The sequence below is a fragment of the Colletotrichum chrysophilum genome (assembly GCF_026319265.1).
Source record: "Colletotrichum chrysophilum strain AFK26 chromosome Unknown scaffold_14, whole genome shotgun sequence".
NCBI lineage: Eukaryota > Fungi > Ascomycota > Sordariomycetes > Glomerellales > Glomerellaceae > Colletotrichum > Colletotrichum chrysophilum.
In genome coordinates, this window is record NW_026517301.1 from 333,422 (window position 1) to 361,236 (window position 27,815).

At 55.0% G+C, this 27,815-nt stretch overlaps 8 protein-coding genes across 8 annotated transcripts; 3 read left to right on the forward strand and 5 right to left on the reverse strand.

Moving 5' to 3' along the window:
* Nucleotides 1-322: 322 nt before the first annotated feature.
* COL26b_002781 (uncharacterized protein) lies at nucleotides 323-1,016 on the forward strand (the record flags this gene model as incomplete). Its single annotated transcript, XM_053175689.1, has 4 exons — nucleotides 323-386; nucleotides 443-528; nucleotides 579-669; nucleotides 739-1,016. 4 exons carry the CDS (start codon nucleotides 323-325, stop codon nucleotides 1,014-1,016), a joined length of 519 nt encoding a protein of 172 aa, XP_053040398.1.
* A 306-nt stretch (nucleotides 1,017-1,322) lies between these two features.
* On the reverse strand, nucleotides 1,323-2,350 carry LEA1 (U2 snRNP complex subunit; the record flags this gene model as incomplete). Its single annotated transcript, XM_053175690.1, has 3 exons — nucleotides 1,323-1,550; nucleotides 1,629-1,999; nucleotides 2,272-2,350. 3 exons carry the CDS (start codon nucleotides 2,348-2,350, stop codon nucleotides 1,323-1,325), a joined length of 678 nt encoding a protein of 225 aa, XP_053040399.1.
* Nucleotides 2,351-2,822: 472 nt separating this feature from the next.
* Nucleotides 2,823-7,471, reverse strand: COL26b_002783 (uncharacterized protein; the record flags this gene model as incomplete). Its single annotated transcript, XM_053175691.1, has 2 exons — nucleotides 2,823-7,201; nucleotides 7,258-7,471. 2 exons carry the CDS (start codon nucleotides 7,469-7,471, stop codon nucleotides 2,823-2,825), a joined length of 4,593 nt encoding a protein of 1,530 aa, XP_053040400.1.
* A 2,724-nt stretch (nucleotides 7,472-10,195) lies between these two features.
* Nucleotides 10,196-12,132, reverse strand: COL26b_002784 (uncharacterized protein; the record flags this gene model as incomplete). Its single annotated transcript, XM_053175692.1, has 3 exons — nucleotides 10,196-11,515; nucleotides 11,583-11,703; nucleotides 12,053-12,132. The coding sequence occupies 3 exons, from the start codon at nucleotides 12,130-12,132 to the stop codon at nucleotides 10,196-10,198; spliced, it is 1,521 nt and encodes a 506-aa protein (XP_053040401.1).
* A 7,423-nt stretch (nucleotides 12,133-19,555) lies between these two features.
* On the forward strand, nucleotides 19,556-20,954 carry COL26b_002785 (uncharacterized protein; the record flags this gene model as incomplete). Its single annotated transcript, XM_053175693.1, has 2 exons — nucleotides 19,556-19,582; nucleotides 19,650-20,954. 2 exons carry the CDS (start codon nucleotides 19,556-19,558, stop codon nucleotides 20,952-20,954), a joined length of 1,332 nt encoding a protein of 443 aa, XP_053040402.1.
* A 536-nt stretch (nucleotides 20,955-21,490) lies between these two features.
* On the reverse strand, nucleotides 21,491-22,842 carry PPH1 (Serine/threonine-protein phosphatase PP2A catalytic subunit; the record flags this gene model as incomplete). Its single annotated transcript, XM_053175694.1, has 6 exons — nucleotides 21,491-21,563; nucleotides 21,617-21,689; nucleotides 21,741-22,274; nucleotides 22,336-22,441; nucleotides 22,497-22,538; nucleotides 22,696-22,842. 6 exons carry the CDS (start codon nucleotides 22,840-22,842, stop codon nucleotides 21,491-21,493), a joined length of 975 nt encoding a protein of 324 aa, XP_053040403.1.
* Nucleotides 22,843-23,994: 1,152 nt separating this feature from the next.
* Nucleotides 23,995-26,266, reverse strand: EXO84 (exocyst complex component exo84; the record flags this gene model as incomplete). Its single annotated transcript, XM_053175695.1, has 4 exons — nucleotides 23,995-24,346; nucleotides 24,395-25,673; nucleotides 25,730-25,949; nucleotides 26,051-26,266. 4 exons carry the CDS (start codon nucleotides 26,264-26,266, stop codon nucleotides 23,995-23,997), a joined length of 2,067 nt encoding a protein of 688 aa, XP_053040404.1.
* A 656-nt stretch (nucleotides 26,267-26,922) lies between these two features.
* Nucleotides 26,923-27,718, forward strand: COL26b_002788 (uncharacterized protein; the record flags this gene model as incomplete). Its single annotated transcript, XM_053175696.1, has 4 exons — nucleotides 26,923-26,983; nucleotides 27,102-27,347; nucleotides 27,447-27,547; nucleotides 27,602-27,718. The coding sequence occupies 4 exons, from the start codon at nucleotides 26,923-26,925 to the stop codon at nucleotides 27,716-27,718; spliced, it is 525 nt and encodes a 174-aa protein (XP_053040405.1).
* Nucleotides 27,719-27,815: the final 97 nt, after the last annotated feature.

The following is a 27,815-nucleotide window of genomic DNA, read 5'->3' on the forward strand; positions in this document are numbered from 1 at the left end:
CAGGCATAGACACCGAGTCTTGGAACAGGTTGGTAATTTCTATTCAATTTCTCCCCATCCGGCCTCTGCAGCTCCGAAAATACCAATGTTGAGCCGATGCCCTCACGAGCAACTTTTTTGAGGCGTTTTCACTTAAAACAGCCGTCTGGGGTCTACTTATAAAAGCTTCGGGAAGTGTGGCTTGAGATCTCACTTCCAGCTTGAGGCATTGTCACTCAGATCATCGCTTCTATACCACGGCTAAGAGTCTCTCACTGACTCTCATACAGACTCAAGTCTTTCAACCTCTCACCCAATCAGTCTCCCCACCCAACTATCAAAGATGCCTTACAACACCAACGCCATTCCTCCAAGGAAGGAGGTAACAGGCCAGCCGGCTCTGCCTCGTATGCTGCCCTCTCACGACGCTCTCCTCGAACCAGTCCACCTGACAATCTCACAGTGGCCCGCGTGAAGAAGATCATCGCCACAGACCCAGACATTGGCATCTGCTCTAACAATGCTGCATTCGTCATCACACTCGCAACAGTAAATTCCCCCTTTTCTCCAGAGCGAACCCTCACTCACAAGTCTCACAGGAGATGTTCATCCAATACCTCGCCAACGAGGGCCAGAACATGGCCAAGATGGACCGCAAACCCCGCCGCAACGTCCAGTACAAGGATCTCGGTAAGCTTCTTCTCTTCCTGTCCCCTTTTCTCACGGAGAAAGACGAAACTAAAACCGCCGCCCCTGTAGCAAACGCCGTCAACCATCACGACAACCTCGAATTCCTCGAGGACGTCATCCCAAAGACTATCCCCTACAAGAAGATCAAAGACCAAGCCGCAATCTCCCGCGCGAACCCCAGAAAGGCCGACTCGGAACCTAAGAAGCGCCAGTCCACCACCAACGGCGTCAACGGCACCGCTGCTGGCCCCGCTGCCGCTGCCGCTGCTATGCAGGATGACGACCCCAACGCCCAGCTTGAGGCAGAGGCTCGCCAGGCTGACGGCGACGTCGATATGACGGGTTGAAACCGTTTCTTACCTGCCTCAAAGACATGGACCCCCTGATCATCCGCCGAACTAATGGCCAACGGGGTTTTTAGGATTAATCAGACCAAAATCACACATAACCACACATCCCCAGCACCATCAAATTAGGTAGCACATAGCCTCTTAACGAAGTGTACGAATACCAAATCGAACCTTTTTTCTCTTTTTCTGCATCCATAGCACGGATCCGCATCAAGGTGAAACTGAAACCTCTCTTTTTGTTCGTAATAACGCCAGTCCATGAGAAAAAAAAAGCATCATCTCGCCTGTGACCTTTCCTCCAGCTCAACCCTCCATGGTAGCATCTCCGTCGAGGTGTACTCCCGCAGGGATGGTCCCCTCCGTCAACATCTTCTCCAGACGGATAATCTCCTGCAAACTGTCCGCCTTCTTGATCATCTCCTTCAGCCGCTCCTTCTCCTTGTCCGTGAGCTTTATCCTTGAGAGCTTCGACGGGGCCGCAGCGCCGTTCGCCGCGGAAACCTCGAGCGTCTTGGACTTGATGCCCATGATCTGCCGCATAGTGAATCGCACCATTAGCCTTCCTGTGCTTTGAATGTTCGAGAGACAGAGATAGAAGAAGAAACATACCTTGGAAGCCAAAGCAGAAGGCTCCTCTGCCGTGCCAAACAGCTCCCTCGCCTTCTCCCTCTCCGCCTCCTTGACCTTGCCGTAGTCCAGGAACCGCACCGTCGGACACCGCCACACGACCCAGTACCGGTAGTTCTCCCTCTTCGTGACCGGGTTGTCCGCCAGCACCAGGTGCGTCAGCCGCTTGAAGCCGGCCAGCGCGTCCAGGTCCGCAAGCTCCGCCAGGTTGTTCGCCGCGAGCACCAGCTGCTGCAGGTTCGGGATCGCGTTGGGCAGCGTCGGCTGTATGCTCGACACGCGGTTGCGCGCCAGCAGCAGCGTAGAGATGCGCGGCGACAGCGGGAAGTTGCCCAGCACCTGGATGTCGTTGTCTGTGAAGTCGATGGAGTCGTGGGGCTGTTTTCCGCAAAAGTCAGCGAGACAGATCCGCCAGTCGTCGGGTTGCAGCCTCCGTAGACAGGAAACGCACCCGCCCTTTGGGAAGGGAGGAGGGAAAAGGAAAGAACTCACGCCAGCAACACCCAAATTCTCAATCGCCGGGATTCGATGTCCTACACAAACCCTCATCCGGGCCCCGCTATCAATTCTGTTCCTCTATAGCTCATTTATCATGAGTAGTGTAGCATCTGCTCTTTTCACGCACCTCGGAGATCTAGCTCACGCTCCTTGAGCGGGTTCAGGTAGGAAAGCGAGTCCCTGATGAGCTCCGCCGTGAGCCTCATCTTGGGCTGTTGTTACCTCGGGGTTATGATGGGTGGTTTTTGGAGTGGGTGGCGCTGTTGCGAAAGATTCGGTTTGGGTACGGTGCAATAATTTGTCGTCGTATACAGAGGAATCGCCGTCGTGTGTTCGAGATGCGCAGGTGTTTTTGCGCCGTCGCAATTGGGTTGTCGCGTGGGTGTCGTGACGAACAGGCAAGGCTGAAAAGTTGGCGGTCGACGAGGCGGCTATCCACAAAATTTGGCCGGCCGTCTGATAAGAGCTCTCATCCCCGCCTGGGCATACAGTGTTCATCCGGAGTACGTACACAGTAAGACCCCGCCAAACAGCCGTTGTCGCACAGTGCCTGTAATAACATGCTTTCCTGTCCTCTGAAGGTACCAAAGATGTGAAGAAAACATTCTATCTCATATTCATTATGTATTTTAAGGTATCTATGCCAATGATTCCAAGTTAACGCCCTCGCGTGTACCATCACGAAAAAACAAAAATCACCCCAGACCTGTCCACTGACAGGGTCATGCTGTAAGGCAACTCCAGCAGCGCCACATCCATAATCGAATCCAAGTGAGATCGCAGCAGCTGCTGATGTTGAAGAGATATAACTGTAGAGCGCGTTGGTCGTCCGCCGGTGGCCTTCCCCTTCGTTCCGCCCGCCGCGTTGGATGCTGTCGCATTCTGCCTCGGAATCCTTTCCGTGTTCAGAGTCATGGATGTTGTCGGGTGAGAGGCCGCAAACGTAGGCCTTGGGTCGTCAACTTGCAACCCGCTGTACACCGCAGAGCTTTCAATGCGGGAAAGATCCCAGAACCTGAGCTTCTTGTCTGATCCGCCGGTGACGATGAAGGCATGTCGCACATCTCGCGAGTCGTCGGTGGCGCCTGTGCCTGCGATCATGGCACGAACACCGCGGTCCGCGTTTCCACTTCCGCTCGTCTCGATATTGGTCGCAAACCGGCCCAGCATGCCCTCAGGCTTGTCTTCGTCCACTTCCCATGGCTCGTATCCCTTTGGCCCTTCCTTGTTGCCACCGACCCGATAGATCTCTCTGCAAATTGTGCGTTCAAGATCCCAAACTGTAACTTCACCCTGACCCGTCCCGCCAGCGACACAGACCCATTTACCTCGTCCCTTGCTAGGATGTATACACAACCGGTAGATCGAACTCTTGCCGGGTACACCCCAGCCCTTGAGCCTCATGCGGAATCTCAAGTCCCAAAGGTCGAGAACGCCATGTGTAGTTCCTACGCACAGCCAGTTTCTCTTGCGATCCACGCAGAAGCACGTAGGAGTCCCATGATGAACGGGGTTCTCTAGCGTGTACAGCAAAGTCATCGTTCGAAGGTCAATGCCTAGTATGCGCGACCGGTTTGTCGCCAGCAGCAGAACTGAGGTACTGTCGATCTTAAAGTGCTCACACCATACGGCGTGTTCATCCTTGGGAAGCTGATACTCTCGGAGAAGACGTAATTTCCCGTACCGCAGTACTCCGCTGGCCGATACAGTCTCGACCTTGACAATGTGTACACTGCCGTCGCTTGCACAGCTGATGAAGCAATGCGTGTTCTCGATGAAGCACAACGCAAGAACTCTAGCTCCTTCCGCGTGCTTATGTGTTTGTCTGGACCGGTGCGTGATGTTCTTCTCAAGCCGGGCACTATCCCAGACCTTGACATTACCATCATCGCCACCGGTAACGAAGAATACATGGTCTGGAGACGCCACGATGCGGTTGATCGCACCGGTGTGCTCTGCAAAAGTAGCAACCATGCGGCCAGTTGGTCGCCAGGGGTCATCACCAGACTGGCCAACAGACCGGTTTGGCTTGCGACGAGTAATGGGAGTGACCATAGGCCCAAATTCGGCGATGTCGTGGGGGTAGTTGTCTTGGTACATCGAATCTAGCATCTTGAGAATGCTAGGGTCAGATCCCTCATACGAGTGATTCGGCCTCAACTTCGTTACGACGCTAGTAGTACTGGTCCGGCGATCCTGCATGTCGGGCCGGACAAGTGGCGCTTGGGCAAAAGGTCCCTCCACTTCCCCGAAAGCGTTGGTGCCAGACATGCCAGTCTCAGGTATGCTTTTGTTGCCGTCTTTGCGATCCAATAAGCTCAAGGCGCTGGACTGATGTCGGATTGCCCTCCGGATTGCGTAAGGCTGATCGTGAACCGAAGCGCTGTCATCCGTCGGGCTTCCTACTGTGAGCTTGCCTTGGCCGGTTGACGAGCGTCTCGATGGGTCAATTGATCTGACGCGCGATACGTCCCGTGATGAAGAGCCTTGGTCTTCCACCACGCGCGTACGCAGACTATTGAGGGCTGCAAACTTCCGTTTGCCTGTGGAATCGTCGATAGTCATAGAAGCGTCCAATAGAGCGTCGGCAATTGTGTAAGGGCCCTTTTGATCTACATCGGGTTGGAATGTAGACTGCTGCAGCGGCTCCTCGTCGAAAAAGACTGTCTGCGGTGTGAGGCCGAGGCTCTTGAGGGAGATTACCTCGTTCAACTTGGCTGGGTCTCGATCGACGCCGTCTCTTGATTTCATCTTGCTAACGCGGTAGATGAACTCCCGTAACGCAAGGAGCTTGAACTCATCATCTGGTCCGAGCCCGAGGTTTCGCAGTCGGTCAAGCCACTGCTCGTCCTCATCATTTCTCGAAACCTTGCTCAGCGTGTCCTTAGACGCTCGACCAGTGATGGTCTTCGGGAGGGACCCATAAGAGAACGATCGAATCTGCTGCGATAATTTCCAGAAAACGCCCTTGTCCGTTTTGAGCGCCCACATCAAGGCCTGGTCGAATACAGCTCTCGACATGGGACGCTTCAGAGCGTCCAGGAGTGCGAGCTCGGCAAACTCGGGCACCATTCCCGTTTTGAGGTATTGCTTTACCATGGGAAAGACGATACACCTGACATCTGCCCGAGACAGAAAGCGCGTGGCTTCAGATAGAAACTCTGTGGCGGATTCTCGGATCCAGACGTTCGGGTGCATCGTAAAGCGTACGACCACATCAATAAGCTCCCACATCTTCGTCTTTGAAAGCAGGCCCAGCCTCGCCAATTGTGCTAGAGAATGGAGAGCCGCCTGGACGACGAATTCTTCTGGATCAGTCAGAGCCTGGACCATGAGAGGTAGCATGAACTCCTCCAGACTGACGCTGCCCACCAGACTAGCGATGCTGACTATAGTCTCGAAGAAGGCGCACTTCAGCATCCAGTCGCGGTCGTTCAGGTAGGTGTTGAGATGTGTGAGAAGAATATCATTTGCCTCCGCTGGGCCGAAAAACAGGCACAGATTGGGCACTGAGGTCAAAAATGCTCTGCGAACAGACACATCTGGGTCCTCAACCAGGGCTTTTGTGTGTAGCTCGAACATCTCATAGAGCTCCCTCTGCGCATCGTCGAAGAGGCCATCAAAGGCAGCCTCAGCCTCGATTCCAGGTTCAAGCTCGGGGTCGGCGACAGTCAGGGTGCCATCCGCCTTCAATGTCGCTGCCAACTCCAGGAATCGTGCGGCAGTGTTTGCAAGACTCCCCAAACATGATGCATAGGTGGCTCTCACTAACGGGCTTGGTATGTTTGCATTTGCGACGATGGCGCCCTGCAACCTAGGCAGGATGTACTCGACGAAAATGTGTGAGTTGACAGGAGAGACGACCCGCACGAGTTGCAGAAGCTGGGTGACGGAGCGGAGACCCGCGATGACCACAAGATCGGACTTATCATTAAGAAGCGTCATGAGGTATGGCAGTACTCGATCCAGCTTTGCTTCGTCCGTAATTCTCTCGGAAAAGGCAAGCAAAACATCGCAGGCTCTGATCTTTGACGCCGCCCTCGCCGTGTTTCGGAGAGATGATACGATCAGCGTCAAGAATATGAGCGTCCCGTCGTCTTCTGGAGGATCTGATGCCCCCGTGATGTAATTTTCGTGGTTGGGTATGTTGAGGCGTATCGGGAAATGGCCCAGTCCAAGTTTCCCGGCTAAGGGCTCAATCTGCGTTGAGCGCTTTTCGTTCTGGTAGCCAAGGAAGTAGGAGATCTTATCAAAGTCGAGGAAGACACGGTCGATGCGGTCGTCGGCCTCGCCCAAATTCCTTGTCGCACCAGAGATGGGGTTGTTTCCAGAGGACGGGTCTGTGATGAGCTCCATGTATTGATGGAGAAAGTTGTAAAAGTACTCGGGGAACACCTTCTTCTTCCAGAAATCCAAGTACTGCTCTGCCGAGTATCGCCGCTCCGGATCTAGTTGAATCATGTGCGAGATCATGTCGCGCAAGTCCTTGTCTGGAATGCGACTGATCTGGGAGATGACCGGATCGTACTCGCCCTTGCGATACTTATACAGCTGGCTGAGCGTGAAGATCGGCGACTCAAGAAACATTTCTGCAATGACGCAGCCGGCGCTGAAGACATCCATGGCCCACGTGAGCTTTGCGTCCTTGCTGTCAACCTCGTCGGCCGGGACGAATCGTTCCGGGGCGACGTAGCACGTTCGCCTTCCAGAGGTATCAAAGTAGTATGAGAAATCCCCGGGATTATCATCCGGAAGCATGATAGGTTTGAAGGGGGAGGAGAAGTCGGACAAGTAGAGCCAGTTCCACGACGTCACCAGCGTGTTCTCGGTCTTGATATCGCCATGGTAGATGTCTCGTGCGTGGCAGTCGCGCAAGGCGCAAAGCAGCTGGAAGGCCAGCCATTTCTTCTCGATGTCTTCCAGAAACGGTCGGGTGCTCATTCGATCGTATAGGGAGTTGTAAAGGAACTGTCGGACGAGGTAACCGTTCGTCTCGGTTTCGACGATGCGTTGGAAGCCCAAGGCGTTGGGCACATCGGCCAGAGCAGTGCGCTGCTCTGTATCAGGTCAGCCATGAAGCTTAACGTCGAGCGAACGGCGATCGGTCACTCACTCTCAATATCGCGCTTGTACTTCTCCAGAGGCATCGGGGTGTATGGTTTCACCAAGACCTTGACCAGGGCGACCCCATCATGGTGCCTGGCGCGGATGCTCTTCATGAAGCGCGCATTGCCGATGCTCTTCTCATACACGAGATCGGAGAGCTCGGGAATGTCGATGCCGGCCGAGCCCGCGGAGGGCGTTGCGAGAGAGAAGCCTTGACCCATCTCGGGTCAGCAGTAGCTCCAGAGCTACGATACCTATTCGACTGCTTGTTCGTCGCTGCGGGAGCTTGTCATGTTGGAACAGCCAGATGGGTAATGCGTGTTGGCATTAGACTCCCGGGGTTGGTTCGTTGGTTTCGTTCAGGTCTCGGTCGGAACTGCAGTCGAAGGTTGCGCGGTGAAGTTGCTTCGTAGCTGCGAAGCAATCACGGGTGCGATTAGGTCACCATCCAAGGTTCAGCAAGGTAAGGTAAGGTACCACGCGGTGGGATGCACGCCGTCCAGTTAAACAATCAGTGGGGACGTCGGTGTCCCGCTGTCTAAACCTCCGACAGGGGGAGGACCGCGGGGGCAGTTGAGGTTCTGGTCCGTGCGCTGCTGGCCCTTCCCCGATTCGGCCGAGCTCCATCAGTCTCTGTGTGTGGTAGGTGGTTCTACAAGTTGCAGTCACGAGCGTGACGTTGAACGAGAAGCATATCACGCGGAGCTCGTTTTCATCTTACAGATTTTCAATCTGCAGAGCTTCTGCATTGATTCCGATCCTATATCAATTCTTTCCTGCGGCCACGTGTAATTTGCGCAGGGACAATTTGATTGGAAAGCAACCAACCCGTCTCGATCTAATGTCAACCTCGCTAACAAGCTCAGATCCAGAGAGACTAAGGGAGTAAGAAAAACGGACTTGATTTGAATACTTTGATATTCGTGAGCAAAGTGACGTCAAAAAGCCTCGAATAAAATCCAGACGCAGGCCAGGTTCATCATATCGATAGCAAGGTCGAAGATGCCATCATGAGACGTTATTCTAGGAACACTGTGCACATTTATTGTTCTGATCCCGTATGTAATACGAAAACGGACCAATTTGTCAAGCAACTCGCCTGCACACGAAGGATACGTGGGCTCATACCTAAGCAACCTTCATTTCACCTGACAAAACGTAGTCAACAAATAGTCACACACACCACCCTACCTTACCGTATGCTACCGTCACATCGATCGCATCGCACTCACACAAAACCACCACACGCCTCAGGTACTCACCAAACCAACACCCACCGCACATATAATTGGGCCGCATCCAAAGCACGATCACCACAGCCCAAGTAAACCTGTGACCCCCGCCCGTCAAGCAATATAGATGGCACATGTCAGATCTGCCCGCCAATGTTCAAAAGAACAACCCCCACGCAAAGTGCTGCCCACCTCGCGGAGAAAACCAAAAACACACACAACACGCAGAGCGGAGACAGCAGCACGACAAAACAGGGCCCCCGACATCACTGGGAGGCCGCCGTACCGTGGTCTCGGCGTTTGATCCTAAATCCATCCATCCCCAACCAACCAGCCCAGCCGCGCAAACGGCAACGAAACCACGAAATCTACCTCAGCTCCGCGCACAATACTTCAACATCAGGAAGATTACTCCGGCCGTGATATTGGCCGTTCCCCAGAATAAGCGTAACCCTTCCGCGAGGCTGCAGCAAGATCACGAAACACAGCTCCCTCGCTTACGTAGCTATCTGACATCTTTGAATCCATTCAGCCCCCCCTGTGCTGGGGTCGGTCAATCTGTACAACTCTAAGCGCGATACGATTCATGGCAGGTTTGTTGGTGTTGCCCAATCTGGATGGTGGTAGTGGTTCGTCCGAAGAATACCGCATTGCCCACGATGCCCATGTCGAGAACGTCGAGATCTGAGTCTCTCAAGTCTCACATCCAAACTCATCCCGGAGCTCGCTTCACCGCTGGCAGGCTGCTGTATCAAACATGGTCAATAGTGATCCGACACTTTTATATCACCTGGTTCGAGCACTATCACGACGGACTAAGAGCTGAAAGAAGCTGCCCATGCGCGCGTGACTTCATCGGTTTCAGCCCCTCGATGCGGATGAAACCACTCAGGGTAGTATCGGCGGCACAGACTTTGCAGACGAAGATCTGCATGCTCTTCAACAACCCCGCAGCGGGAAACAAGATAGCTTAGAGAATCCTCTTTGATATTTGAGCTAAGTAAATGGGCTGGCCATCTGGTAGGACACAGGATTAAGCCTTAGTGATGTTGTGATGCTAAGTGTCGCAGGATAGGTTTCGCGCCTCAAAGGCGGGCGGCGAAAACATGTTTGTGGTCGCTAAGATCTGTTCCACCACCCGTTCCATCTGCACTTGCCCAAAGAGGTCACCATTAGATCGCAGAGGCCCTCCCCGACCCCTGTCTCAACAAACCCCATTCTTCGTCGGCTCCCCTGGGTATACTTGAAAACTTGGTCGAAGCGAAAGGGGAGGGCGTGCGTGGTCGTCGTAAGTGATTAGGATCGCGTATCTTCATCTCGTCAGAACTCCTCGCATTCGGTGTTGGCGTAGTGTCGCCAAGCTTCCGTGCTGCCGTGATCGTCTGAGGCGGATCCGCGTCGAAGAGAAATAAGTCGCTCGTCTAGGACTGAAGACATTAGGCGTGTCGTTACGAAAATGCAGTTTTCTCGTGTCTATGTTGCGAAAAGAGGCACCGAGGGATCGAGGTGGCTGCTACTCGTGATATCGTAATGTACGATTCATTAAGAGCTGCGCCTGTAAGATTCGCCTCGAGGTTTTCTCCGATGTCTGGGCCTCGGGTATTGTGCTGAAATACGTCGAAGTCAATGCTGGAAGAGAGTCCGAACGCCGTAGCCAATGCCGAAATTACAGCCGTCGCGTGGATGTATACAAAAGTTGTGTATATTCACATCTCAGGAAAAGGCGGAATGTCCTTGATGGGCGCTGGAGCCTTCAGTCGACACATCGCCTTCGATGGTCTTCCTCCAGTGCTCCGGCAGGCACACGCAAACAAGGGGGAACGCCTTGATCTCACCGCTGACTGGTGGTGATGAGTCACGACGACCCGATGTGTTTGATACACCACTGTCGCGTTGTGCCTGTCTTCGGGCTTCCCATTCGTTGGCGTGTTCATCCAGTAAGATTCCGGTAGCCCAGCCGTCGTCCCAGATACCAACGACCTTGAGCATGTCGCCACGCTCAAGAGTGAACTCATCTGGAGCACGAGGTGAGTAAGCCCATAGCGTGGCGACTCTATCGCCTGGGTGGATGTCGTCTTGTGAATAGTAATCCTTGAAGAATGGCAGCTGCTCTGACTGCTGGCTAGCCATGCCTTGTGGTGACGACATGCCAGCACTGGTCGGTGATTGAGGGTCGTTCATACCAGTGAGGACCGAGCTGCTCGACAACGATCCCGTTCTCCTGATGTTAGTAGGAGGGGGTCGCAAGACACCAGCTCTAACCTCTGACTCAGGACTATCCCCGAACTCAGAGGAAGACGGATCGTCGCCTCTCCTTCTGCCAGCCATGTAGGCAGCTCCGCCGGCAGCGGCTGCTGCCATGGGGGCGTTGCCACGGCTAACAGGTGGTGCAGGATCCGAAGCACTCTCCAAGGCTGACATGCGTGCGATGCGACCTCCGGGGAGGACTTCGTATCCAGTCGTGGTCTGCGTCGGCGGGATCTTAACGGTCGACGGCCCTTGCCTAGATGGTGCCGGCTGATTAAAGATGCTTCCCTTCTGGCTTCCCCGTCTGCGTCTCCTAGCAAGCAGAATACAGGCGTAGATGAGTCCAGCGAGCAAAAGCGCACCAGCTACGCTACCAATAACAATGCCGGCAATGGCGCCGCCCGACAAACCGCCTCCTGCTGCAGGAGTACTCGTGGAGGTTGGTGATGCCGTTGCCGTCGGGGGAGTAAAAGTCATGGTGGGAAAGATGGACGGGAGGACGACGCCCTTGCAGCGCTCATCGACATTCGAGTTGTAGCAGCACGTGTCGGTCGAGTTAATACCGCCAGATGCGCAATACGAGCAAAGCCCGACGGTGCTGTTGCCGTAACCACAGTTCTCCTTCTCATTAGCGATGCCTTGAATACAATTAGACGACGACAACGAGCCGGCGGGGAGAGCGCAGTTGGTGAAGTCCGCACGAATCTGGCTGACCAGGTTGCTGCCCGGGTTGCTGCAGAGACTGCTATCGGAGGTGAGGAGTGCTTCGCTTTGCGCGTATTCAGCCTGTAGGATCGTGAGCAATTGTCTTTTCTGCCAGATTCAAATGACGCACGCATGTGTCGGCGCAAACCGGTCTAGAGTTGGCTGCAGTGAGGTTGCAGGCATCTATTGAGTTTTGAACGATGGCGTTGCAGATGACTGTTGTCGTGAAGCGGGCATACAGCTCGGTTGAGTTGGTGAGATTAACATTGCTGCAACCAAGTAATGTCTGGTATCTGTCATAGTGTAAGCCAATCGTTGCCCAGCCGTGTCGCATTCACCGACATGAACCTACTTTTCCCGGACGTATGATGTCTGGACATACGACTGCAACTGGCTGTCGAATGTTTCTCTGCTGGAAACATATTGAAGGAAAGGGCTGCCAGAACCAATGAGCACAAATCATACGGGTATCCTTTGGAGTTGACGTACAAAATTCCCTGTACGAAGCCTGTTGTCGAAACGGAGGCTGATTGGAAGGCGGAGCATTGTGTTGAACCCTCCAACGAGACACAACTACTGGACTGCGCCGAGACTAATGTCGCGGTGGACAGTACCGACATAAGCGCCTTTGCTACGGGGCCCATGGCTCGTCCTCGTCGACTCGTGTGGACTTCCTTTCCGTGCTTTGATGAAGTCATGGTCGCGTCGTTGCTGGCCACCGAGCGAGGTGGCTGGAAAACAGTGATAGGTTGGAACTGCGCCTATTTCATGACTGTCTTCCTGGGTCCTAATGGTTGCGGTCCATGCAGTTTGAGGTTGTCGCGAATGATCGGCAATTAAAGTAAAGATTGCTTGTCGCTGAGAGATGCTTGGCGAGTGATAGTCGTAACCAAAAAAGCTCTCGAGCTGTGAATTGGAGCGATGAGAATGGCGGATCGTATTCGCGAGCTGTTGTCGAGGAGAAGACGGGGGCTACAGCGGAGGTGGACGGCGAGCATCAATTGACGGGTGGGACGAGCGGAGGCCGAGGAAGGTGAGGGTCCGGGTCGTGGTTGAGGGACTGATTCGAGGCCGAAGAAAAAGTCGTCGCTGTCGGTTCCCAATTCGTTCGTTCGTGAGGAAGGAGGTTGGGTGATTGAGGGGGTGGTGGAGTTTTTGTTGTTTTTTGGGCAAGTAGATACGGTAGGTAGGCAGGTACTCGGGGAACCGCACCAACAGGTTGAGGCAGGTAAGGTAGGTGGTAAATAGACTGAACGAGGGTGAGTGAACGGAAAATAGGGAAAAAATAACAAGCTGTTTAGGTAGGTCTACTATTAGGGGCGGGATGCAGTTAAGCTCCGAGGTAAGGCAAGCCGACGTGTCGATGTCACGGTCGGGCTCGTTCGAGACGAGTGAAGAAGCGAAAAAGGCGACGATGTTGTTTTGGGGGGGCGAGCAGCGGCGACAACGGCTACGGATAGAGACGCAGACGACGCAGCACACGCAACACACAGCACACACGCGCGAAGGAGGGAAAGGGAAGGGGACAAGAGAGCAGAGCAGAGGCAGGTACGGCGCGGGAGGTGCTTAGGAAAATAGGGAAAATTGGAGGCGGCGGCCAACGTGGGAGGACAAGGCAAGGGGACGTGGACATGGGACAGAGAGACATGGGCACAGCCTATCACTGCAGTTGAGGGTACATGGATGGGACTACCCTGAACCTGGACCTCGACCTGGACCTGGACCTTGACCCGGCCGGGTCTGACTGGCGACGGCGCGCGACGGGAAGGTGCAACTGAGAGGAAGAGGGTGTGTGGTGTGGGCTTCTTTCTTTTCTCAGGTGCACCGATACCACGACGCCTTCAGGATGGGACGCTGGCGGGAGAGAGGTGTTTTTTTTTTTTTTTTGGTCTTGTCTCTAAGGCAAGGCAAGGTAGGTAGGCGCGAAGGGGGGTGCGGCTGCTTGGGGCCTGCCCTCTTCTAGCTCGATAGGGAAAAGGAAAGGTTGGAAAGAGCAAGGTGCAATTGGATTGCGAGTGCGATCTGATGCAGCAGCTAGCAAGCAGAGCGCCATCAACAGAAGGAAGGAAGCGCCTGCTGCAGCCTGCCCACCTCACCTCCAGGTCGCGTCTGGAAAGGAAGGTCTTCCTTCCGTCCAGTGTCCCTCGTGGACGGGACTGGAGCAGTCCAGTCCCAGGTTGGAACTGCAAGAGCAGGAGCCACACCCACACCCGCGCGACTTTTCTCTCAATGGGACGGAGGGTTGGCCTTGGGAAGTTGGGGACTTGGAGCCTGCCTTCCCTGTCACCTGCGACCGCTCTGACTGGCTGCGCCATGTGGGAAGCCAGTGAAGCCACCTCAGTCCGCCCCACGTCTGCGTGGACGGTCGCCCAGAAACTAGAGAAAGTTGATGGTACGTACCGCTGTACCTGACGGCGTACTGGCTACCCCGGTTCACACGAGGAGCAACGGCCACCGGAATTGTCAGAAACAGGCAACGCGCCTGGACCATTCAAAATTGGTGGAGCAGGGGAGATGGCAGGGGTCCAGGGTCCCCCTCCCTCACTCCCCAGTGGTTCCCCCTCGACAGCCAAAACTCTCTCTCGCACCGCTTTCGCTTGTCGTGTCGTCGTTTGGAGCTGTTGTTGTTTACGGTTTGGCTGCTTCGACCGCAGGAGCTCTCCTCTCTGGCTCCTCTGCATTGAGCCGTGGAGATTGTTTCCCCTAGCCATATCCGCACCCACGACCTCCTTTGACTGCATGAACCAGTCCCACGGCTCCTTCACCGTCGTAGGGCTGTCATTCAATGCTTCAATGCTTGACGATGGATCGAATGCCCGGGCATTTACTCCTGAGCCCGTCCCGAGCGTCTGGATCCCGAGCGCCGTAGCGCGTCGAGGAAAACTCGTCTTTTCCACTTGCCGTCTTTACCAAGTTGCAGCCCGTCTTTCTGAGTTCTCGCTTTCATCTCGCTCATCTCGGATGCTATTTTCATCTGCAAACATACGGCTTCTTGTCTCTCCCGGCTTATTGACGTCCCATTTCCTGCGTCACAACGCACAAGACAGAGGCCAATGGTGAACGACATAACAGACACAATTTCAGCGATGCTTAGGTCTAGTGCGAGCCAACACCCGTGGCGTTCTTTCGAGGAGGGAGCATGCCTGTTCGCAATGTCAGTGCAATAATGGACAAAACCGGCCCCAATGCCACAAGTCAGCATTCAGGATGAATCAATCGGCAGCCGTCTGTGTATCTACCGACTACAGTACTATCCGTACAGCGGATGAGCACCCGGTAGACGCTCTGTTGATGCTTTTTCGACGCTTACTGGAGCCAGCGTCAACCGAGATCAATGTCTTAAGGAGCTGTTCCCTTCGCCCTCATCGACAGTACCACATGTCTCACATTTGTTCGTCTCGCGTTGCAACATCTAGCCTGAACACACGCGCCTGCGCCTGCGTGGAGTCCGAACGAATCGCGACGGCAAGCACCCATTCCAGGACCACGAGCAGCAGCCTGCTGTTCGTCTGTTTCTTTGGCTTGTCTCGCAGGATTGCAACATGCAGAGCCACTTCGTCCACGGTTCACATTGCGGTCGAGCAAAGCCATACCGGCGGCTCGCTCACGGGCCGGTGATTGTCGCCCGCGAAGCCGGTCCAACGCCGGCAAACAGGGAATCGCATCCGCAAGGGAGACAACACGGCACATGCAGCAGCAGCCTCTGCGTCTGCGTCTGCGTCTGCGTCTGCGACGGTGTGGATGTGTGACGAGCGCCTCGCTATGAACTTGCGCAGGTACTAAAGTTGCACTGCAGTTGCAGCAGCGCAGACGCAGACGCAGATGGAGTGACACGAGACAGCTTTCAGCGTGTGCAGCATCGTCATCGACCCCAGAGGCAAGCAGTCAAGTTGTCAGAAACCCTTGAGATCCAGCAAAGAAACATTCTTAAACTGCCGATTGACTTGAGGGGCCAACTGCACACTTGGCAAACGGAAGCAATTGGCGAAATTAAAACTCCTTCTAGGTTGTCTCAGCTTGACGGCAACGAGCTGTGATTGGCGAGACCCAGCATCGCTTCATGATTGCAACAGGGATGACAGGAGAGTGGGGAAGTGAGCTCTCTGACCCCAAAAAGTCCGCTCCTGGCACCTCTGCCAGGCTCGCCTGCACTGGCGACTGGCCCAGAAGACGACGACGGTGTTTGCGAGATGAAGAGAGGCCCCAGCGCTCTTCCGCCCTGCATGGCACGGACAAGATATGACCAAGATATGCCCGTTGCGCCGGATTATCTATCATGGATGAACACGCCGTTTGGATGACCCGCCCAATGACAGCTCGCGTCATTTTGTGGCCCATCATATCTCACAAGACCCGTCTGTCAAGGGAGCACCGCCGAGTCCTTCGTGAGCTGCGTGGGTAATCGGTCTCAAGTGCTGCAGTTGTGCCGCTCATCATTCGAGCCGGATGCCGCTGCCTTCGGCAAAGAGACCGGTCGCGGCCGGACACAACACGGCCAGGAGAAAGCTCTGCCTGCCCAGCCAGTGGGATTCAACTCTAACCAGGGCTTAGGTGCGAGAGCGGTGGACACAAATAGAACGCATTGAAGTTTGCCTTACCACGACAGGGAACGACTGCAGTGGTGATTGAACCTTCGATCCTTCCGGCTTCCATCTGGTTTCCAGTCCAATCAGCTATTCGCAAATTGACTTCGTGGACAAGTGTATCTCACGTCAGCCTCTCGGAGCTTAAGATCTCAACTTCGATCCAGCCGTCATTAGATGTGTTTCTAACGAAAATCCGAGGCCAAATAAAGGCACCGAATTCGCCTCCCGTTGGCGACGTTGAGCGACAGCATCGCATCAAAGGTGCTACAGCTTCGACCTCCTTTGTGGTCTTGAGACACTGGTGGCATGCTGCTCGAGTTGTGGAGGGCTGAAGCATCTGAGCGTGCATGCCGCCGTTGAGCGGCTGGCTGCCATCAAGACTCGTCCGCCACCACCCGCAAGTTTTCAATCCGAGTGATTTCAAGCAATTGCTTTCTTATTCTTCAACAACAACAACGTGGCAAGCCTCCACTGGCTTGAGCAAGTTCGCCTTCTTCTACTTCACCATGGAGTCGCACTATCTAAACAAAGACGATAACAAAGAACTTCTCACTTGAGACCGTTGCCCACCCCACTACCACGCTCAACGGCCGCCGGAGCCGCTGCTTGTATCCCAAATGTACTCGCTACTCGGCCCCACTACACTCAGTCACGAGAAACAGATATCCACCAAGAGAACGGGGTTGAAAAACGGCCGGAGGTCTTCGGTAGTTGTGAGTGGAGCGGCCTTTTCAGAAACAGCGGCGGGAAGAGATGGAGGCGGCGTCGCCGTTGAATTGCCATTCATGCAGCGGCTCGGTAGTGCAGTACGTTCCATCAAGAGGTTGCGTATACAGAATGTGGGCGAAAAATTACGGGCTCGTAACTTTATGCGAATTGAAAACGCGCATGATTCAGCCTCCAGTTTGTTTCCGGGGGTAGTTGCCCTCGGCTGGGTGCGGTCCTCATGCCTGCGCCTGATTGGCTCTCCTTTTCAACGTTACTCCTTTGTCGCCATCTTCAACGGTAACTTCAAGACTTGCTGCTGGACAACCAAAATAAAGGTTTGATAGCGAGAAGTTTCATCTCCTTTGCACTGTCGTTGGATATTGCTAAGCTGATATCCAACAGCCCTTAGCGAGGATAGCACGTCAGACTAAGTGCTTGCAAGGGCAAAACCGGAAACTCCAGGCTTGACATGAGGGTGGAAGATTGGCCATGGCGACAAGAGGCCTTCGTGTCAAGCCTAGTGGCAACGTCGATCGAAAGAAATTCGCACCACATCCAGATCGTGGTGTCGGTTGCGCCTGCTGGTGGCGGCGCTTCTGGCTAACCGTCAGCTCCAGCAGAGTTCCCTGTACAATATTTCTCTCTCTCGATCGCCACGTTTGAAAGCCTTCGATCGGGGCCTGAATCTCGAACAGAAGTCTAGAACGAGGACCATCGCACTATTGATGCTGGGTACAATGTTGAAATCGAAAGCCAGGCTACACCTGACTTACCGCCAGCAGTTCACGTTGCGCAGGCATGTAACCGACTTTCTGCGCTACTGGCTAGTCGCCGCTGTTCCATAACACACGGAATGTCCGGACCGGTGCGTTCACCACGGTCTAGGAAATAGTGCTTTCTTCGGCATCTATCAAAGCCGCGAGCTCGTTGCTCGCGAATTGCCTGGAAACCTATTTCAATCTTTTCTTTACATGCACAAGATGAGCTTTGCATCAAAAACCTACATGAGAAGAAGCTTCATAGGCTACAGAGGGTGCGCAAGGGTTGCTATGCTAAACAATTAGCCTCGCCGTAGGGACTTTCAAAGAACGGCCAAAAGGCTCGCCCGTTTTGTTTCCGTTCAACGCAGCCAGTCATGTTGGATATACCTTTGGCATTCGATGAATGATGCCCATCGTTGCCCGCTCATTGGCCGTGTATCGACCTGCCTAATGCGAGATGTTTTTGCCGTCTTGATCTGCTGGCTTGCGCCTTCTCAGAATTTGAAATGCTTCGGGCCCGAACCTAGCGGCAAGGGCACGAGGAAATGGAGCGCGATACGCGTCCTGTCGAGCTAAGCATGCAAGAGCTGGAGGTTGAGTTGCTGCTCAACAGTGGCTCTAGTTTCGCCATCCTAAGCGAGCATGGAAGAGCAGGAACGAGTCTTCTTACACGCTTAGAGCACCGTCCGAGAACCTGGCCTTAGGCCCGGAGAGATGATTGGCCCCGGACCTAGAACCGTGTTCATGATCGACAGCCGGATCGTCGGCGACGGACTTCGGATCTTCAAGCGGACCCTCTTACCCTGGCGCCTTCCTCCCGGCTCAACGGCCGAACTTCGACGACTTCTGGGTCTCAGAAATCGACGCAATATCAATCTTTCGCCTCACGATTTCTTGTTCTCCCAATTTTGTATGGTTGGATGCCCTACAGAATGACTACTCGTCACAATGGAATCCCCTTCTGCCCCAACCACCGAGGTCCGTGACCTGGACAACCCCGCCATCGACATCTTTGCATGTCCGTCAGCAGCGCACGTCCAGCGGACCTCGACCGTTGAATGTCCCAGATGACGAAGACGGGAAACAAGTTTCTACCAGCGCGCAGCTCCATTGTGGCGGTGCGTTTCCAGACCTGGAGACAGGGTTGGGGAAACAGAGAGGCTTAAACCCCGGCGATGGGATGTCTGCCCATGCCTTTGCCTCCCGCCGTTTGGGGGAGTGTCTCGCAACCACAGAGCGCGAAGCTTTGCGTCCCCGTTCAGAGCGATCCGAGGCTATGGGCAGGAAATCTCCCAGAGCCTGCACAAGATCATGACTAGTAGTTTCCTCCGTCTCAGAGGCGTGAGTTGTCGTCATGCGTTTCGTCCATCAACCCTGACATAAACCTGCTTGTAACTCCATTCAAATGAGTAGATACACACCATTGTAAAGAAACTCAACACAATTCAATAAAAGCCAATCAGGTATTTGTGAGGGGCAAAAATATGCCATCTCGTGTATCTTATCATGCCATTCCATCTATGAGACGCACACCTCCATACAAAGCCCATCGCTCATTGTTCTCGAAGAACCAAGATTCCAAAAAGAATGCCCAGTCATCAAAACTCCCAACTTTCGCCTCTTCACCCGCCTCCAGCTGAAACTTCCTCGCGTGCTTCTCTCTCGTTCCCCCCCGTCTCTCAAGTCCGTGCCGTCTATCCAGAGCCAACGCATCCTACGCCGACGCTAGTAAACATCAAAACACCAGACGAACCTCTCCAACTGTCTGCCCTCTCGGCACAAACCCCTGGTCAATCACCCTTGCGAATGATAACTTGTCAACCCCCCCGGCGCTCCCTCGCTCAAAAGCCAACCTCCAGAATGCTGCCTTCACTCTAGTCAAGGTCAACCGGAAGGCTGCTCCAGCTCCTCTGCCTGCCATCTTCCCCAGAGTGAGCACAGTCTCTGAAGCCAAGAGCCAAGCCCAGCCTTACCAACTTTGTCACTTATAACTTCGAAAGCCTCATCTTCAAAGGACACACCATTTCCTTGCAGGAGGGTTTCCTCCTCACATCAAATCCGACATCATGTCGGATTTCGACCCGATCATCCAAGTCCGTAACCCGTGTTCGCGTCTTCCTCCTCCGTCCTCTCTCAACTAACATCCAACACCCTTCCTAGAACCCCCTCGGCCCTCCGTACCAGCCGCAGGTCGCGATCCTCGGCCTGATCCCAACGGTACGTGTCGACGTGCCGATCTGCATCATCCTCATCATCTTCTTCCTCGCCGCCGCGGCCCTCAACGGCTTCATCTTCATCCGCAACAAGGCCGCCGGCCACAAGTTCTTCCCCTCCACCGTCCTCGTCGGCTTCTGCACCACCCGCATCATCGCCCTCTCCCTCCGCATCGCCTGGGCCACCCAGCCCTGGAACGTCAAGCTCGACATCGCCGCCACCATCTTCGCCGCCGCCGGCGTCGTCCTCCTCTTCGCCCTCAACATCCTCTTCGCCCACCGCCTCCTCCGCGGCCTCCACCCCAACCTCGGCTGGAACCCCTTCGTCGGCTACTTCTTCCTCTTCCTCTACTTCTACATCGCCGTCTGCCTCCTCTGCGCCGTCGTCGCCACCGTCGTCTCCTTCTACACCCTCGACCTCGTCTACCTCAACAGGTGCCACCTCGTCCAGCTCTTCTCCTCGACCTCCCTCGCCGTCCTCGCCTTCGCCCCGTTCCTCATCGTCGCCGGCGCCCTCCTCTACCCGGGCCTCCGCCGCCCCGAGCCCTTCGGCTACGGCTCCCTCTCCACGAAAGCCCTCCTCGTCCTCGCCACCGCCTTCCTCCTCACCATCGGCGCCGCCTACCGCTGCGCCGTCAACTTCGCCGTCCGCCCCGCCCTCTTCCCGGGCTGGTGGCACCACAAGGCCTGCTACTACGTCTTCAACTACGACCTCGAGCTCATCGTCGTCTTCACCTACGCCCTCATGCGCTTCGACATGCGCTTCCACGTCCCCGACGGCGCCTGCAAGCCCGGCGACTATCGCAAGGGCCAGTACAAGTACCACCGCGTGAGCAACCTCACCGTCACCCGCCGCCACGGCCGCCACGGGCGCAACCGCATCAGCATCGAGGAGGTCGAGGAGGCGCGGTACACCACCTACACCTCCCGTCGCAGCGAGCGCTCCGGCGTCATCCGCGGGCTTAGTGAGATCGACGACTGCCGGGACTCGTCGTATCTGAGCGCGTACTTCCGAAGCTCCCACGGCAGCTCGTATGACTCTCACGGGAGCAGTTCGTACGATAGCAGCTCGCAGTCGTACACAAATACGAGGAGCGGCGAGAGCGAAGAGATCATGGCGGAGAGGATCAGGGAGTGGGAGAGGAGGTCCCTGGGGCGGAGCAGGAGAAAGAGGGACGGGCATCATCATCGCCATCACCACCACCATCATGGACGAAAGCACAGCCACCACCGCAAGAATCGGAAAAAGTGAGAAGAGCAGTCGCGAGGAAGGAAAAAGAAAGAGTGAAGTTTGTTATACCCCTTTATTAGTTGACGCATAGTTGTAATGATTGGATGGCACCTGCGGGCGTTGGTAATTCCCATTGCACATAACGATAATGACCAAGACATACCTCGGAAACGGTTCATGAGCATAGAATGAGTTCGGACAGAAAGAATAGAACATCAAACTTCATTAGCATCGACACCTTCTTATTGCCGGCGGTCTATGAGTATCTAACGCGTTGACAGAGTGAGAGTCCAAGGGGAAGCCTCCTCGGTTGAGAGGAGCCGCGCTCGCGCTCGTTCCCATAGAACCCTCGCTCCATCTAATGCTCAACGCAGAATCTCTCTCTTGGGAATACATTGGTCTTTTGGCTTTTGTTTGTAATCTTACAAGATTAGACTCCCCCCAAGCACCAATGCAAGTTGAGCATGCACACGCCCTCTCTTTCGAATCTCTTCCACGTATAGCACCCGGATAATGATGATTCCGGGTGATGAGTAGTAAGGGTATCGGATGCGTGATCAGAGGAAGTAGTCGGGTGTGCGTCTCGAGACCATCGGTTCACCGGCTCTCGGGCAAGGATCGAATTGGAGGCTTTACGTGGTCAGCTTGCATCCTACTAAAATCCTGGCACCATTGGTACTTACAAAGTGTACTTGAGATGTTCATCAATCTCCATGATCGCGGCCTGATTGCCGCATCTGTAGCAGTAGTTGGGTGCTGCGCGCGCGTCAGTTGCCGTGCCTCAAAACAAGATCTGGCGAAGCTTACCCGAGAAGATAGTCACCACGTTCCTATCCTGCGACCAGTTGTAACCCTCCATAACAAGCTGATGAGCACGGGCAATAAGCGTGAGGCCGTTGTTGTGGTTGAAGGCCTCGGAAATGTCTTGGCCAAAGGTGTAGCCAGCGCCACGGGGAGAGATTCCCCAGCCGCAGCGGTCATCGGGGTCGGACCAAAGCAAGTCGCACATGGGACCCTCGTGGGGAACCTCCTGAATTCTGTCAAGAGCTCTGATGTTGTCCAGGGTGTCGATACTGGGCGACAGACCACCGTGAAGGCAGAAGATTTGGTTGTCGATGAGGGCAGTAAGGGGGAGGTAGTCGAAGAGGTCGGTAAAGTACTTCCACACGTTGGCATTGCCGTATTTCCGAAGGCACTCATCGTAGAAGCCGTAGACTTGGGTGATCTGGCGGGACTCGTGGTTGCCACGGAGGATGGTGATGCGCTGAGGGTATCGGATCTTGAGGGCGACGAGCAGAGTCACGGTCTCGACAGAGTAGTAGCCTCGGTCGACGTAGTCACCTATCGAATAGCGTAAGCAACTGCTCGCGGCATGACGAGCGTCTTGTCAGGCCCAACGCACCCATGAAAAGGTAGTTAGTGTCGGGGTTAGGACCGCCAATCTTGAACAACTCCATAAGATCGTGAAATTGGCCGTGGATATCACCGCACACTGTGACTGGGCATTTCTGAAGGATGGGTCAGTTCGAATCGCCCATGTCCAAGGGGGCGAGGGGGACGTACGACTGGTTGCACGTTGGACTCGTCCTGCAAGACTTCCCGCGCCTGTTGATGAATGTCAGAAATTTGTCGCTGCGAGGTCACGCGAGGGGCGATTCGGAGATGAGGGGAGGGCACAAAGGCTTAGTCGCAGGCAGCTATGACGACAGCTGGTGCAGAGGCGCATTGCGGCTGTCCATCATCAGCGAGGATAGTGACTGACCTTCTCGCAAAGCCTCTGAACGTCGGCCTCGACGAGCTGCTTGCAGTTCATGAGGCTCTCAATCCAGCCATCTAGGGTCGGGATCGTGGTGGGCTCGAGGTTCTGGGTAGAGGGCAGATCGGCGGGGACACGCCCAACATCCTCCATGTTCGTATCCATGCTGAAAGTCGTCTAAGGTATAGCAAAAGTCGTCACTAAATTGTTTTGATCGGTCGCGAGAAGCAGAATGGCGGGCAAAGCGAGGGCGGTCGGGTCGTGGTCGTTCGTGTCGAGGGGAGAATGACGTTGTTTTCAGCAACAGGTCGCGGTCTTTCAGATTAGCACAGCACCTCAATCCAGTAGCGTGGGGCTGGCGGCGGCGAATCGTCGAAGGCGGTCAGAGCTTCGTCTGAGGCCAGATAGGGAGGGCCAAAATGGAGTTCGGCGCAGGGGAGGAGGGACGGGGGATGTTGTCGCGCAGGGCGGGGCGGGAGCGGGATTCTAATTCTCTGATGGGAGTTTGATGAGGAGGGCGTCGATGTTGGGTTGGGCGGCGCCTGGGGATTTTTGCGAGGTGGGAGACGGGCTGGGAAGTGGTGCTGCTCCTGCTTGTGCTCGTGCTGGTGCAGGTGCAGACGAGGAAGGCAGGCGGGAGCGGGTACGGTACGGATGCTGGTGCGTGGGCTTGGGATCTGTTATTGGGGGGTACGCAGCATCGGATGTACCTTACCTAGGACGTTGCGCGTAGGTGTACCTTACCTACGAATACTGTGTCGTGCTGCGCTGCGCTGTCACGGCTGCTGGTTACAGCATGAGGAAATTGCCTGCCTCTTCGCTTAAATCCGATGCAGAGGCAAGTAAGCCTCAAGCCATTTGACGGCTATTTTTCTTGAGCCTCCGCGAGAGGCCTCATGCGATAATCACACACAGTATATACCCATGGTCGATTATTGCTTAAATTGTAATGCGAATACTTGCCAACCTTGCGATCCTTGACGGTTCAATTCACTTTTACAAGTTATCCATCCCGAAAGTCGCAAACGCCGTCGCAGGTAAACACAGCGACCCGAGCCAGGGGATCCGAGTCAGCCCCAAGCTTGGTCTGGAACCTTGACATATGCCAGTGATTGCGGCATCTTCGTCATAGTCCGTAACTCCAATGTCTTGCACTCATTTACATGCTTCCTCCATAAACAAACACCCGTCTCAATTTCCACTGTGAGGCAATCGCCATAAATCAAGGCAATGCCAGCCATCACCAGGCTCAACGGCACGCTTTGCCGTCACTTCGACCAGGGCGCTCATTGTCAAATTAGGTACTTAGGACAAACCGAGCCCGACGGGACTAGCCACCCCAGACGCGTGGTCTACCAAATCTTTGCCAACCAGGTTGCGGAAGTCGAGCTGCACTTCGCTGAGCATCTTGGCATGCTCCTGTGCTCGTTCCATGCACTGGTTCCACGCCTCCCCGCCCCGCTCTGTGCTGCTGAGTTGCCTTCCGAGGATGGCGTTGAACGACTCAACCTCTTCCTTGGCCCACTTGACACAGGCACTCATCATAGGCGGTGGGAAGCATGAGTGGAAGCAGCTCACCGTATTGCGGATGAGCGAAAAGTAGACGAACGAGACCTCCCAAATGTATTGATGCAAGTCTCCTTGGAATATCGTTTGTCTGTCAAGGGTCAGATTGTGTTTGGAAACCGTTGATATTCCTGCTTACCTGATTCGTTTCTGGATGGTCTCGTGCCTGGCTACCAGATAGGCCTCACGAGCGCGGTCCTCGTACCCTAGCCTGGCCAGCCAGGTAACGTTGCGCTTGTTCTTCGTCGGAGCATTGTGCGTTGTTTCCAGTTCGCGAATGATCATGCCCGCCAGCTTGGAGCATCGCTCTTCAACCTTGAAGCTGATGAAGTCCTGCGCCACCGTGTTGTTCTTCAGGCTTCGAGCGAGGCTCTTGAGCTTCTCGACACGGCTTACAGCAGGCTCAAAGTTCTGCAGTGCAATATCGATATCCAGCTCGTCCATTTGGCTTTCAACCCACCGGAGGTTTTGCTGCTTTCCGTCCACGTCGATGAGCATGTCCTTGATATCGGAGAGTGTCTCCAACAGCTCCGTCTTCTGGAGCAAACCGGGGTCTCGAGATGCGAAATAGTTGATCGTCTCCTTGGCTTTGTTGTTGGCCTCCAATTCTGATTGTCGCTCCTTTCGCAGGTTCTCCACTGCCTTGCGGATGTTCAGGAGTAGACCGTTCTTCTCCGTGTCCTCAGGCTTCTCTGTCCGGTAAATGACCGACTCTTGACCAACACCCCTGACCATGATGGCATCTGCTAGCTTGTTGCGAGTGGTCGAAGAATCACTCGAACCCGCCATGTCCACCACTTCAACGTCTAGCAGGGGCCAACACCTATCGGCCACGAGCTTCACAAGTGGGCCAGTTGCCTCACGAGGAGGCACATCTGCCTTTCTCTTCTTGCGACTAGCAATCAGCAGGTGGTCGTTGAGGAGGAAAATCTGCATCGCGCGACGAGACTTGTAGGTTGCGTTGTCCAGCTCGATCCAAGCTCCAGCATTCTGGATGACGTGACGAGTGGAAGAGTTGGGCAAAAACTTTTGCGATCCCTCAACGTTCTTGTAAAGCGCCTGCATCTGTGAGTTCCAAAGCGCACTTCGGTCTGCGACAGAGCTGCGTTTGTCTCTCTTGCTCAAACCCGTGGAAAGCTCGCCGTTGAGGCCCGACGACTCGTTATTACTATTATTATTGTTGCTGGATGCTTGGCGCAGCGCTGTTGTGTTAACCTTGAGGTCTGTCATGAGGTTCTTCAGCGCTCGCATCTCGCCCTTGAGCTTTTCGGCTTCCTTGCTGATTTTGATGAACTGGGTGCGATTTTGCATGACATTTTGTTGGAGGTCTGCGCCGGCTCGACTCTTGAGACCTCGGAGGTTGTCTTCGAACTCGCGGATTTGGTCCTCGGAGGCTTCGCTGAGCAACCTGGCGACATCTACAGGATACCAAGTCAGCAACCTCGAGTGGAATACACCGAACACGAAGACATACATTGATCGGGAGCCAGATTAGGGTCACGTAGGGCCTTGACGTCGACAATAGGAGCGGGAGCCGTATCGCCCCCTCGGCTGGGGGGTGGTCGCGCCATTCGCTGGCGGGTTTCGTACTTGTCTAGGGATGGCATCGCCGGCACCGGGGGGTTATGCACGTCGAAGTCATTCGGGAGGTTGTTAAATCTCGTAGAGTATCGTCGCTTCACCAAGTCGGAGGTCTGGACATCCTCGAGTTAGCTCCTACATCTTGCTATCGAGTCGCATCGCATGCTTCCACCTGACCGTGGAAGACAGCTCGGCGCTTGGCTGTCTTGCTTACCTTTGAGCCGCCAGCCTGCGGCGGGGGACGAGGTCGCGGCTGCGCCGGAGGAGGACCAGCGTCGGCCATCGGCCTCGAGCCGGGCTGCCGCACCGGACCAGATCCATCTTGCAGAATGGGTTCCGAGATCTGACGCGGAGCACTAATCTGGGGGCGGCCTTTCCTCTTGTTGCCGCTTCTCAGCGAGATCTTGCTCCTCTCCCGATCTTCCGACATGTTGGGTGACTGCTTTGTTCAGTTTCGTACGGGCAGCAGCCGATTCCAGCGACGTCTGCCGTGCGTCGAAGAATTGTAGGTGTTCAAGGGCACAGAAGCCCCCCTCGTGAGGATGAAGGTCGGGTCGTTGTTGTTTCATGCACCTCTCAAGGAATGGGTAGCTGCCGTGCCGGTACTGTGGCCGTTTGAGAGGCGGCACCCCTGCTCATTTGGATGGACGGGATAGTGGACTTGGGCCGCTGGCAGCACCCATCCCGCTACGTAACCACTCAGCAGCCCCAGCACCATTGGATCTCTCAGTGGAAGTGCGGGCAAGCTGTCGTCTTGATACGTACACCTGGTCCGTGCCTCCCTACCCACCACCCACAGCGGCTCTTGGCAAGGAACGCGACCTCTGGCAAACGATGGCGCAGAGGCTAAAAAAATTGGTAGCGGAAGCTCCATCGATTCCCGGTAGAGCTTCTCTCTTTCGATATTCACTCCGCCAACGAAAGGAACCCTCGCCAACCTCTCCGGTCCTGCGAATCATCCAACAAAACCGCTGAGCGCAGCATCGACTTTCGAGCCGCCTCTCGCATACACTCTACCCCTCTTCGGCACCCGCCCGCTGCATCACCCTGCCTTCTTTGTTTGTCCCGCCTTCGGAGTATCCCAAAATGTCCCAGACGTCGACGATAGTGACGGCATCGGTCGCCGCCGCGGTTACCGGCCTGTTTGGTGAGTTGGCCTCCAGCTCCGCGCGCCAGCCAGACTACCATTATTGGATATCTTGATGGCATACGAGGGGTCGTGGATAGACGAGGACCAAGCTGTTGTGCTGACTGTTGCCAAACAGCCTACGCCGTTTACTTCGACTACAACCGCCGCAACAAGGCCGAATTCCGCAGAGAGCTGCGCCGAAACGAGCGCAGACAGCACAAGGCCGAGAAGGAGGAGGCCCAGCTGGAGACCGTCCGCCAGCGTCAAGCGATCAAGCAATCCGTCGATGACGCCAAGGCCGAGGGCTTCCCCGACGACGTTGAGTCCAGAGAAGCATTTTTCTTGCAGCAGGTTTCCGAGGGAGAGACCCTTTCCGCAGACCGTTAGTTCACCCCTCCACAGATCTCCCGTCTTCGAGGAAGAGCGCAAACCCTCTAGAGTATTTCAAATGGACTTGGGTGCTGACATGTTAAATCAATAGCCACCCGCGCCGTTGAGGCTGCGCTGGCGTTCTACAAGGGCCTGAAGGTCTACCCCACGCCTGGTGACCTGATTGGTATCTACGACAAGACCGTCCCCAAGGTAAGGAAACACGCCGACTTTCAAAGACTTGACATGGAACTAACCCATTGACAGCCTGTTCTGGACGTACTTGCCGAGATGATCGCCTACGACTCGACCCTCAACATCGGCCAGTACACCGGTGGTGTCAACGCCAACCTCTCTGACATGCCCGCCGTTGGCCTGGACTAAAGAGGTTCCGTCCTTTACGGCACCCAGATTAATCCCCTCCACTCTCTCACTCCTCCCGGCTACCGACGGGCACACCTCATAACCCACCAAAAGGACA